Source organism: Lutjanus erythropterus, chromosome 20 (genome assembly GCF_056507025.1).
Source record: "Lutjanus erythropterus isolate fLutEry1 chromosome 20, fLutEry1.hap2, whole genome shotgun sequence".
Lineage (NCBI taxonomy): Eukaryota > Metazoa > Chordata > Actinopteri > Lutjaniformes > Lutjanidae > Lutjanus > Lutjanus erythropterus.
Genome location: NC_139336.1, coordinates 25,072,491 through 25,085,806, shown reverse-complemented (window position 1 = coordinate 25,085,806; position 13,316 = coordinate 25,072,491). Strand labels below are relative to the sequence as shown.

The window sequence follows — 13,316 nt, the reverse complement described above, 5'->3', positions numbered from 1 at the left end:
AAAAAAAGAACACATCAGAATAAGAAAATAAATGTAGAAAAAAAATAATATGTGTAGGGAAAACAGAGTGCCCATGAGCAGAACTAGAGAGACAACTCTTTTATATTTCATGTGCATGGAGATTGTTTTGCAAACGGCTTATTTATTTTAGGGATTTGCTTTTGATTTTATGCTCACTTATGATGTTGATCGCAACAAAGTCCCAATGAGTTTAAAAAAAAACACGAACTCATATAATTCCTCATGCTCTTAAATTGTTTTATACATGACATATTTATTTTTAAGTTTTATGTGCTCAGTTTTGTACTTATTTATTTTAGGTTTATGTATTTGGTTTTCTGCTTCTGCTATGATGTTGCTGTTCTGACACATTTCAGGATTCTCTGCTTAAAAACTGTTCTGTTTTGGGGGAGTTCTAAAACACAAACATTCAAGTTTATCTAAAAGAGATATAAATTATTTCAACAAAAGATTTTTAGTTGGAAAAACTTTCAAAAGTTAAAAGTTTGTTTTGGGCTCAAAACTCTATTGATGAAATCCTGAGTTGTCTCAAATGTTCTTTTTTTTTCAGTGTATTTCCACGCTGATTTTCTTATTCTTTTACAAATTTATTTTGTATGACATTCATATGACTCCATACTGTAGGATGTGCTGATCTACTGCTGGGTGTCCACCTCAATTTATATTTCATAGAAAACATATTTTTTCACATTACCATTAAATCTACTAGTGATAAAGTAGATACTTTGTTCTTAAAATTAAGACTTTAAAGATCAGAAGAGATTACATCCTGTGCACAAACTGATGGACCATTAGTAATGCCTTCAGCTGTTCTGGTGTCTCTACCAGTTGCCTTGGTAACCATAGGTCATGTGCGTACGCGTATGACGTAAGCAGCAACCTTATAACACACCTGTCACAGCTCTGTCCCTCCACGTTGGGCTTACAGTGACAGCGTCCGTCCAGAGGGGAACAGTCGCCCACGCTCCCGCTGGGGTCGCACTCACACGGCCTGCAGACGAGAAGGGACGTGAAGATGAGAGATTCAAATCCATGTGGGAGTAAACATGTTAGTGAGCAACAATCTTAAAGACAAGGACAGTTTAATACGATAATTTCACTGATAAGGATATTATCTATTCCTTCCAGATCACAGATGGTCCGCCACACAGCAGCAGTCTGGAAACAGTGGGGTGTCTTGCTCAAGGACTCCAACAACACGGACACTTGTCTCGGGGCTCGAACCTGCGTCGACCCTGTGAGTGCGTTTTTGTCATCATTGCACTCAAAAAGCACAACAAGTGTTCCTGTAACAAACCATCAACCCCAATATGCTTGATTTAGCACACAGTCTATCAGAAAAATTAAAAATCTGTGTAAGTAACCTTGATAAAAGCAAGTGTATGAGGCCGGCAGTGACTCAGCTTATGTCAGGTTTTGTTTGATCACCTTCATTGATTGATTACTTTTGTTTGAAAATGTAACACAGAATCTATTTTTTAATGAGATGCTATTACAAATAATTCAATTATCCCAAGGCAAGCCGTCGCTACTTGTTTCTGCTCCAGTGGTCTGCGTAATTCACACCTCAGCTCAACAGCCTGATTTCTCTGCATGAATGAGAGACAGCAGAGTGTGTGTGTGTGTGTGTGTGTGTGTGTGTGTGTGTGTGTGTGTGTCGCACGTGTGCATGTTGCCATGTGTGCATGCATATATGCTATTGTTGTTTGTATTAATTATTAATAACAATAGATCATAATAACAATAGATTATAAATAAATTAATTAATCATTAATTAGAATTTTGGCTCTGAGAATTACCTTTGGTAAACTGAGGATCAGCTCTAATATTATAACACGCTTTCTATTTATACATTTGTTGAGATATTGAATAAAGGAAATTAGTTTTGAGGGTTATAAATAATACTTTAGTTTAATAGTATGTTAATGAGATGTTAATTGGTAATGCTTTTAATAAAGTCTCAATTTTTACAATATTAGATTATAAATTATTGAATAATTAATTTGAATTTTGGCTGTGAGAATAGTCCTGACTAAACTATCATCATCATTTTCCCACCACGTCTAGGCTAGTTGCTAACTTTATCTGTCTGTTTCATCCAGAACCCTCTCTGGTGGTTCTATCAAGAACCTGTCCACCATCTGGGTTCTGACAAAAACCCATCCAGGGGACTCTACCAGAGACCCTTTTATATCCCAAAGGTTTTATCTCGAACCCACTTCAGGGGTTCCATTGAGAACCTTTTTTTTTTATTCCAAAGGTTTTATCTAGTACCTGTCCAAGGGGGTCTACTGTGAACTCTTTTATTTACATTTTACTTACATTTCGACAACCCTTAAAGGACTCTTTCCAATAAAAAGATTTTTTTTTAGGATGAAAAGGGTTCTCAATTGAACAGTGAGACTTACAAATAATCCTTGATGAACCATTTCTTCAAAAAAAGGGTTCTTCAGAAGCAAATGGTTCTGGTTAGAACCTTTTTGGAACCCTTAAAAGAGTGTAGGCGTGCTCCTACTGATTGCCAGAAAAATGACAACTGTAGTTGGACGAGAGCGCTTTCACTCAGACTGAAACAAGTTCACATAATGTAAATATGACAACAAAACTGGACTCAAGGATGGACTGCAGCCACACTGAACTTGAATGTTGTGAACAGGTGCACTTAAAAAAGGAAGTCAAGGTCTTTTCAATGGTACTTTTATGGTTTATTTTACTGATTTGGAAGTCAAAATATATGTTGATTGTAGCAATAAATAGTAAAACTGCTTGTCAGAAGCTAAAACCGAATATCCCTTTCTTTGCTTAACAGTCAGTCCACTTCTGTTGTCACAGTATCCACAGTATCCAGGTGGTAGAAATAATTTGAACACCAAACAGTCATTGATATGCGATTCGACACCATCACAACTTAGCATTCCCTTGGCAGGTAGAGGGGGTCAGGGAGAGCTGGGATAGACTCCTTATGAATATAAATCCTGCAACATATTTCTCACATGCACGCACACACACATATGCACCATGATATACATTTACATGCCGGCTCATCTGCACGCATACTTAGTGCGACAGCTCCCGGGTCAGAGAAAGTTGGACTGTGCTTTTCATCATCAGAATGTATGCAGCAGGTCAGTGCATCTTGAAGCTGCAACAAAGGACACTGTGTGCAGAGCCTCGGAGGTAAATCAGAGTCATATCTAAGGAATGAAAGCAGCTCTGACTATCTTAAAATAAATTATGACCCCGCTGAGCTCATTCTTGTTGCATACGGAAGTGATGAAAATCAGAGCGAGGTACAAATATAGAAAAACAATATTTCCGTAGATGTGTTAGTTTTGTTCTTATTCAGGGCAGCACCTCAATTAATACAGAACAATTGTAATCAGCCATCAATCTAACAATTGTGAGACCTCTTTCAAATCAGTGATTAGTTTGTCTCAGCAGCAGAACATTTTAAATAAATAAATAGATGCAGTTTTTGACTGCACGCTACATAATTCAATGTCATAAGTGAAATGAAACACTTGAATTTGCTAAAGTTAAATTATTGGATCTAAAAATAACCTCCTGATAAATAGTTTATGACAGTAAAAAAGGGATTATGGATGTTTGGGTCAATGAAACCAGATTAACACTGGATAATGTTATGCAAAACTGCACTGACCTTGCCTAACTATAAAGCATTATGTATTCAGTGTTCTTTGGAGAAAAGCAGAAAAGTTTCTCCTTGGGGTTGGCTGCAGCTAAAGCTGTTCTCTGAAGTTTCCGAAGGCAGCGAGGCTGGATCCTGTCACCATGGTAACAGATGGTGGAGGCCGCATGTTCTCTGGCTTGGTTCTGAGGGATCTTCAAACACCAGGTCTTGTTCTCCCGGCCAGGACGCCTGGCTGACCAACCAGAACACTGACCATGTGCAGCAGGAGGAAATTCATGGCAATGATTTGCAAAAGTTGTAAATACTTCAGTCTCCATTTCTGGGCTTCGGTCACAATGACACTGGATATTTACCATATGTTTTCATTTAGGATTTTTTACTATTGGATTGAGGATGGAGAAATACTGCATTGTAGCCCAACATGTAGACAATATGTTGTCTGATATGCTTCTATATGAAAACTAAAGTCATTGATGTTTAATATGTACATATATTTGTGCTCTATTTGTGTTTTTTATAGTTATTCTTAATTGTTAAAAATGCTGGCCAGTGACCTCAGTGAGTTTATTATTAAACTGTAAAATATCATGCCTGCATTACATAATTTTGTCACAAATTTTAACCACTTTTAAGGGATCATCAAATCAAAAATCAATCAAAATGAGCGAAATGTAATCCACATCGAAATCAAAGGCAGAATCCAATTTAAAAGTGTAAAGGACATTTGTCAGGGCATAAAACCAGTCTCGAAAGATCAACCAATTTATTGATCTTTACAATTCTTGACGTGACACTTTAACAAACACATAGGCAAAAAAAAAAGTTTAAAAAATAATTTAAAAACGTTTAAATAAAGTCAAATCAAAGCATGTATTTGAAGAATTGTGACACCCCTATGCTGTATATATATTGTCATCATGTTAAGAATATTACGCAGTCAGTCCACGTGTCTCCGTCTCTCTCTGTCACAGCTGCTAATCTGGATCACATTTATCGTGACCACGTTTTTGGCTTATGTCTTTTGTCTAAAATGCGAGATGCCCTGCAGAGGGCATAGCAGCAGGCAAAATGTTTACTGCACTTAAAAAAAAAAAACAGCTGGAAAAAAACACCTCTCACTACAGGAACTGCCCTCTCTTTGACCATGTGCTTTAGAGATGATTGGATCCTCAAGTGCTTAAAAACAGATTATGCAAACTGTGAATATTCTATTTCTTTACTTGGAGGGAAAAAAAAAAGCAGCGCAGCAGCGTTCCGGTGCGCTGCAGCAGTAACTAAATCGTTTTGGAAAGGCAGCGGTGTTCCTGCCAGCACAGATTAAAACCCACAGGTCTGCACTCAGCTCAAACACAATGGAACAATTCAGAAGCAGCTTATAAGAAAACTAACTGTTTATGTTGACCTAATTTTCTAATATGTGTTCTCTTGTTGGGAATGCGATGATGTTGGGTTGTCGTATGTGGATATGGCGGGCAGCTGCTGGATCGTATCGGTCTACTTTAAACTGTAGGCCTATATCGCAGCATTTCATTGACTTTTGTTTAGATTTTAACTGAAAATATCAACTTCATCAAAATCTTTCAGGGTAAGGCTATGGTGAAGACTTTGACACAAGCTATATTCACAGAGCCTAATAGAAAAATGGTCAGGGAGGAGAAAACACTAAGTTTGTCAAAACAAAAGCCTATTAAGTATGTATGATTGTAAAAGAAAAAAAAAATCCAATACAGACAGAACTGTATAAAAAGCTACTAAAAATATCAGGAAAGCTCATCTTCATGCAGGATTTTACAGGAAATAATCTGCTCAAAACTCATGCAAAATCACTCACTTTATACAAACTTCCTGCAGTTATTGCGCTCACTGTTTGGGTTAATTGTACAGTTTATTAGTCGTTCTGTACTCAGTGTGCAAACTGCAGGGGAGCCGCGGGAAATGTGGCTCCTCTTAATAAGACATGAGCTGCCCTCAAAACATGATTCATGAAATTTTGGGGGGTCTTTTAAATATTAACCATGCTATTGTTCTGTATCTTCATCATTATAGATCATGCATAAAATTAGGCTATTATTGATGTAAGATTCATGCATGAGGATGATTCGTTGCTTAATCACTTTAATAAAGATTTTATCAGCCGTATTGTATCATACTGTGATGTTTGGTTTTGATGCCTGTGTGAAATTTTGATGTGGCCATTAACTGATTATTATATGTCAGATGTGCTATGAATGTGCGATGCAGCTATGAATGTTTCTGTGCACAGTCGTCTCTTATGAGCTCCCTATGAAAGCCATGGCGCAGTACGCGCACTGTTATTTTTATGCATTGAATATAACATGAAACAACCACAAAATATGTCACTTCAGGGGCCGTCAGTTTGCTTAATGATAAAAAAGGGGCCCCTTAAGGAAAACAATTCGGAACCACAGGTCAAAAACTCTGTGAGGCTGAAGGGAACTGCAGAGTCAGGTGAAAATTCTCTGTGGGTTCTTCACTACAAGTCAACAAACCACTTTTAATATATTATCATTAGAGCAGCAGCAGGAACTATAGTTACACAATATACAGTTTGGTTATAATGAAGATGTACTTTACATTACCAAGCATTTACTGTGCATATATTTTATACATATATACTTTGTTGTCATAGTTTGCATCAAGTATATTTTTTTCACTGACACAAAGTAGCCCATAAATAAATTTCGACTATTTTATGTTGACAAACATGGGAAGTCAACTAGCATGTACTTGCTGCATGTCTGGACACAAATGTTGGAGTTTGGGAGAAAAAGAATAAACTTTTTTCCCACTATTTTACAGTACACGAACAGGACGCAACAGGAAGTATCAAATCAGACAAAAATAAGAAATAATATGTTCTTTTATTAGGCAGTATAAGACACTCTCTTAGACCCTCACTGGCTGCACTGATTGACTGAAATTCCTCATCTGATGTCACGGAAAACAGGACCCTTTGTAAATCGTGTGGAGTGACAATCATCAGTAGAAACACAACGACCTTGAAGCGACATTTACAGATGAGTCAACCCGAAATTGCAGAGACAAAATTTTGTGTTGCAGTATGGAACCACAGTGATTGATCAGGTTGTGTTAAACACCAACACTATCCTATACTGTCTTGTCAGAAAAGAAAATGAAACAGAAAGCAATTTAAGTAAAGAGATGATTCAACAATTCAGCAAATACGTGTGTAAAAAGACCAAGAGAGTCAGACGACAGCGACACACAGGGACGTCAGAGATTACCCTAAAATACCCTGCTCTGAGTTTGATTGAAATATTTGTTGAAATCTTGACTAAATTGGATGTTGATTTTTTTTTTTCCCAGATCATGTTTCCACATGGAAAATTACAGCACTGCGAGTTGGCTTGCTTGTTAGAACGGTTGTTAGTGGTTTGATACTGTATTTGGCACAATGTGTTACCCGCTGATAAGAAGGTCACTAATTCACAGTGGTGTCACATAGAGAAATGAGAATCCTCTTGTTTACGGCTGCTTTGTAGTTTGATAAATTCGGGCTCGGGGGATGTAAGATGGCATAACTGCAAAACAGGGAAGATTTATTAAGTTGGTGTCTGTGTTACCTGTTTTTTTCTTTTAACCCCTTTCTCTTTTAAAGGCCTACTGGTCGCACTTTATTTCACATTACACTAATAAGATTTAACAAACACTTTGTTTCGAATTAGACAAAAACTAGAAATAATACATTCTTTATTAGACAGCATTAGAGCCTTAATTACACCTTTATTACTGGGTAATTAGGAACATATTACGACAGAGCTATAGTGTAAACTAAAATGCATTATTTCTCACAATTACACCCTGATTAGTCTTCCTTAGATGGTAATTTGGGACACATTAAAATGAACTGTACTGTTTTAGCCTCATTTGATGCAAAGAAGGGTTTGTTATGTCTTATTTGTGGACTGTAAAATAAACTGACCGGCCTGTTTTTTTAAAATCACGTCATCCTTCCAATATTTGCTTTGTTTTTGTGAGTCTTGTGCCTCAGTATGTCTGTGCATCTGTGTTTATGAGTACGCGTGTGTGTTGCTCACCTGCAGCCACTAGGGCCAAGTGAGTGAAAGCCAGCCCGGCATGTGTCACACTTCTCCCCTGTCACGCCAACTCGACACGCACACCTTCCCTCTACATCACACTGCAGGCTCACTGAACCTGGGAGGAATGGGAGATGGATCGTGTAGGAAGAAAACAGAAAATCAAATGTAAGGTGGGGGACGAAGAGGGAAGAAGGGCTGAGGAAACGGGGGTATTGTCAAGAAAATGGGGGAGAACACCTTCAGAGTCTGTAAAGGTTGTTGGGAAAATCACATGAAAAGGATCAATATATCATTAATGATTTGTCATGAGGGTGATAACTGAATACCTGTTATTGAATTCCTGTTCAAAAACCTCCAGAGATGAGCACAGAAGAGCAGGATATAACCTTGCAACCACACTGTAGCTGACATACTGTAGCTTTAGTTAATAGAGAAAAAAGACCAGCCGGAGCATTGTGGACAAGAGAGAAAAGGGAGCCTGATGGAGTCGGCTATAACCTTTTATCAATATAATGGACTCCAACAGCTCTGTGCAATCACCTTACACTATTCAGAAAACACGGAGGAAAAGATAGCCGATGTATTTATTCATTTTTCCCTCTGGTTGTCTCTCTTTACCCTGATGATGGTGTAATTAAGAGCCCAAACACTTAATGTACCTCCAACTAAAACTGCTCTGTGTTTAATGACTGCAGAGTCTTTTCATTGATAAGTGAGTCAACCGGATCGATTTGCAGCAAGCTGAGTAAAGTCTCGGACTTCTTTAACGGTCATTTGGGAAGTCGAGGAGAGGTTAAATCTGATGAGATGTGCAAGACATGAGACGAACAAGATTGCATCAATTATGAATAAGAACAGATTCTACTCTTAGGCAAGGTTTGGCAGTTGAGCAATCGATGGGTAAGAGTAAATATTAATGTAATGTTATTAATGATTTAAAACCCATTAAATTTACAACAATTAATCCTATGAGTCCTGTTCGACTGTAGCTAAATCTTGCTTACGCAGCAATCCAATTTAACCATAATTAAATTTTCTCATGCCAAAGAAAACAAAAGTAGTGAGTAATGATATTGGCATGGATTATAATTAGGGTTTTTAAGTTATCATCAAAACAATTAAAAAAGGGTATTGTATCTGCAGTTTACCATTAATATTGCAGTTGCAGGAGAGGCAGGGCTCCTCAGCAGATCTCCTGAAGTGGTTCTCTCTGCAGCGCTCACAGTGGGGCCCATCGGTGTTGTCTCTGCAGCTCACACAGCGCCCCCCACTGCCGGTGCTCCGGTACTGCTCCATGTCGAACACGCATTCGTCTGACCTCCCACTGCAGTTACACTCTGCGAGCGAGGGGGGAAAGAAAGCAAGAAAGGGAAGGAGCAAGAGGTCAAGTGAGGAGAGACGTGAAGGAACGAGGAAACAGCAGCCACAGGGGAAGAGGCAGGCAGAGGAGGCAACAAAAAAAAAAAAGAGAGAACAGACAGAAATAGACAGAGGATAGAGAGACAGAGGGGGGGATGTATGTGTGAGAGATTATGTGTTCTGGGATTGGATCATAATTTAGAGGCTCGTTGCTAATCTCATTTCACACAGGCCTAATGAGGAGCCAATCGGCTGTCAGGGGGCACTTAGATAACAGTAATTCATGTTTATACAAGAGCAAATTACTCAACTGATAACGCACCATCGCAGCTCTCATACCCCTCACATCAAATCCCTCCTTAGTTTACCAGTTACCCTGAGGGGGGATTTAGGTGAAATTGCCCATTTTATTATGAATCAAGCTCTCCGTTGTGCTGGCAATAACCATATGATTATTCCTTCCTGTTAATGAAGAGTCTCAGCGGTGTTCACCTTATTTCAAAGATAAAAAGTGATCAGTGGTTGCTTCAGAGCCTGACATGGTACAAACTTGGGATTGGCGGTGAAACACTTGAAAGAGATTTAATAAAGAGTTCTAGGTTTCATTTGGCTCTAACTAATGGTACCTTCATGAAAGTATTATGAGTGAATGATGGATCCACAGAGTCCTAGAAAAGCCCACATCCCTTATGAGACTCCTTTCATATTTGTATTACACATTTTGCTGACTTGGGCACAGCACAACAACCTGTAAACACACCACTGATATTTTATCACTGCAGAAAGGTGATACAGCTAACATGTCAGCAAACTGTTACCTTTCTGTTCTGTCGGTAAGACATAAAAGCAACAAATGTGAGTGTAAATTCAATAAAACCAAATGCCCCCCCCTCCATGGATGGCACCTTCAGTACATTAGCATTCATTAGGGATCTTGTTTTGGGTGACTCTTCTTCTAGCTCTGTTTTGGTCTCCACCACTGCCTGTTTGAAATATACAGCTGTTAAGCAGCAAAAAACACCACTATGTTCACCAGCTAGTTGCTAACTTGTTGTTTAGCGCTACAATTTCCATGAAAGAAACATTTTAGTATAGTGGATACAGTGATCTCTGTCTTAATTGCCACACATTATCTATAAAATCGTGCTAACATCTCGCAACATATCAAATTACTTTTGCTGTTAAGTAATGTAATGTAGCTACTCCTTTTCTGGGTGATACGTAGCCTCATGAGTAACTGAATAGTTGCCTTCTGCATCTGAAAGCAACCCTGATGAGAGCTATGAGAGTGAACCAAAACATGTTCTGGTTGTAAAAAAAACAAAAAAAACAATCTGAACGATGCTAAAAATGCTCAGCAGAACAGCAGAACCTCTGTGGGTTCTTCTCTAAGAGCTACTCCTTTCAAGTCACACACACACATACGCTAATATTAACATACTGATAGATGCAGCTTTAATTATGCGTCCAGAAACAGTAGTTCTGATGAACAGAATGAAAATGCACTAGGAGTGGCCCTTTAACACACAACATGCATCTTTTGACAAATGCTGAGTCTTGTGTTATCACATCTGCAATCCCTCTCTGCGCTCGGGGCAACAGAATCTGACAAAAACTGACACCCCACATAGAAAGTCGCTGCAGCATGACTCAGTTCTGATTGGCACTGGTGGGCAACTGGAGCACAAATACATCTCGCCGGCTCTACTTGTCAGCTCCCATCCACTCTATCTTTATCCTGCCAGCTAGTGGTGCTGCCACTGCTGGTCAGGCTAGCAGATAGCCAGGTGGCAGTACTGTCAACAACAGCCTGAGCCTCTCTGTTGCATTTCTGTTAGCGGTACAAATTCATGTTGATTCCAACAAGATCTCATAAAATGTGAGAACGACTGATACTTTCCTCAAAAACTTTTTACTTAACGATCCATTTCCAACATATCTTACATCCAAATTATCCTCCAATAAAGTCTAATAAGGGTATAGCAGAGGGAAATAATACACTTTGCCCTCCCAGGGCTACAACCTGGATGTAGTGGATTAATATGTTCATAATAATTGTTCAATTGACTATCACATGAGAAGGCATGTATGATTGTTGTGTATATATGTATTTATGTTTGTGTGTGTGTGTATATTTATGTATTTTTGGTATTTTGTAACACAGCATGCTGTCATTTTGCTTATGTATTTACTGTGCAGCACTTTGTAACGTTGTTTTAAAAGGTGCAATACAAATAAAATTTTACTTACTTAATTACCCTCTATTACTTCCCATGGTTAGACCCTTATTAGACTTATTACACTTTAGTTTACAGTACAGTTCTGTTGTACTGTCTCTAATTGCCCTCTATTGAGTCAAATAAGGGTATTAATAAGGTAATAAGGGTAATACTTTAAAGAAAAGAAAATATTATTTCTAGTTTTTGTCTAATTTATTATTTTTTATCAATTGTTGGGTATGTTACTATGTTTGCCACTTTGCAGTCCTGAAATGTTCTAATTTTGGTCAAAAACTGTAAAGCACATTATAATTTTGTTTTGAAAAGGGTTATCCTCATAAGAAACTTTTACAGTTATCAAGTCTATCAAATCTTTATAAGTTATATCAAAAGAGGCTTCGTGTGTGAACCGAAGTGAGGAGAATTAGTTTGCTTAATTACGGTTCTTCATCCTAAAATGAGCTTCAGGGCAAAATGAACATCTGGCTTCCCATCCCTCTCAGCAAGTTCAAAAGTACATTTGTTGATGTTTTAATTACTTGCTGCTCCTCTTTTAGTACCTTTTTTTTTATTGTGCTTTTGATTTTAATATTTTTATTTGGATATTTAGTTTAATTATCTGCACTGACAAATAGATATTTGACTATAATTATCTTAAATCATTCCCAAATGTGTTTTATACGACTTGATAGGTATTTTTTTTTTTATGTTTAACAGCCTTTTATGTTGTTCCCATGTTGGCCTTGTCAAAATATGCATGCTCAAATGCTGCAGCATGTTTTCCTCCTAGGTGAAGTAGTGAGCAGCAGAGCAGTTTAAACGAAGTGTATGTGGGATGAAGATCGCTACAAGCAGTGCACACATACAGTATGTCAGATCAAATCACTTAAAGCTGTTTTTCAGCAGGTCTAACACAAAGACGTCTACACAGCTTTTCACAGTTTGACCATCTTGACCACATTTAGGTCTGCCTGCCCACAAACACCTCTTCCACAAGATTTCCTCAGTCCAGTCCAGAGGACACACACAGCCTGTATCACTGCCACAGTGGAGGCAATGAACTCTCTCTGACTCTGATGGAACCACCTCCTCAAACACTATGGCTCACACAGTTTTGGATGAGAAACACTTCAAGACATTTTGTGGTGAGCTGCAGACTTGCTGGTCAGAAATGATATTTTTCTCACAGTGGCATGTTTTGTAGCTGCATTATATTCCAAAGGTGAACAATTAAAGAAAAGAAACTGAAAGGTGATTTCACGCAAGGTCTGGTATGGTGATTTGTATGGAACCGCAATTGCAGTTGTTGTGTTAACAATCCTGTCTCCTAGAAATTATGTTGTTGTTCCTGCTAATTTGCAACAGCAAATGAGTTTGGAGAGAATTGATTTTTGACAGTAACCTGACTTTTGAGTAGCAGGTAAATAGAGTTCTGTGGTCTTGCTTTCTTCAACTCAGTATCTTAACTCACGTCAGCCTCGTGCTGATTTATTTTATGCTTTTAATTCATCTTGGGTAACATTTAAAATTGATTTTAAGGTCCTCCTCTTAAAGTCCTTAATGGGCCAAGACCAAACACTCCCTTGTGCTCAACTTGTCTTCACGAACACTGTAATCATCTGCTGCTGGTTTATTGGATGTTCCCAGAAATAGCGAGCGAGAAAAGTGGGGATGCAGCGTTCATCAGTTACAACCCACAGCTCTGGAATACAATAGATATCAGGTAAGCCAGCTCGCTAAATATTTTCAAAATAAAGCTGAAATGCATCTCTTCACTTTAGCTTTTGTTTAGCTATGACTTTCCTTATACAGGCCTGGGACTCTATGTTGCATTTGCTTTCCACTTCTGCATTTCTTTTAAAATGTTGTATTTTCTTTCATTTTATGCATTCTACATGTTCTATCTGTTTTCAACCTTATTTTTATCTTACAAGTCGTCTGGGAGGACAACAGGTTGTGTGAGTTCTGCAAATTAGGAGAGGT

General features: G+C 38.2%; 1 protein-coding gene across 1 annotated transcript in view; it reads right to left on the bottom strand.

The window, feature by feature from the left end:
• lamc3 (laminin, gamma 3) overlaps nt 1-13,316 on the bottom strand; it is a 158,332-nt gene that overhangs the window by 86,035 nt on the left and 58,981 nt on the right. The window contains exons 5-7 of the mRNA XM_084745504.1: nt 8,904-9,092; nt 7,753-7,870; nt 914-1,012 (exon numbers count right to left, since the gene is read on the bottom strand). Coding sequence (XP_084601630.1) covers nt 914-1,012; nt 7,753-7,870; nt 8,904-9,092 — 406 coding nt within the window. The remainder of the gene's footprint in view (nt 1-913; nt 1,013-7,752; nt 7,871-8,903; nt 9,093-13,316) is intronic.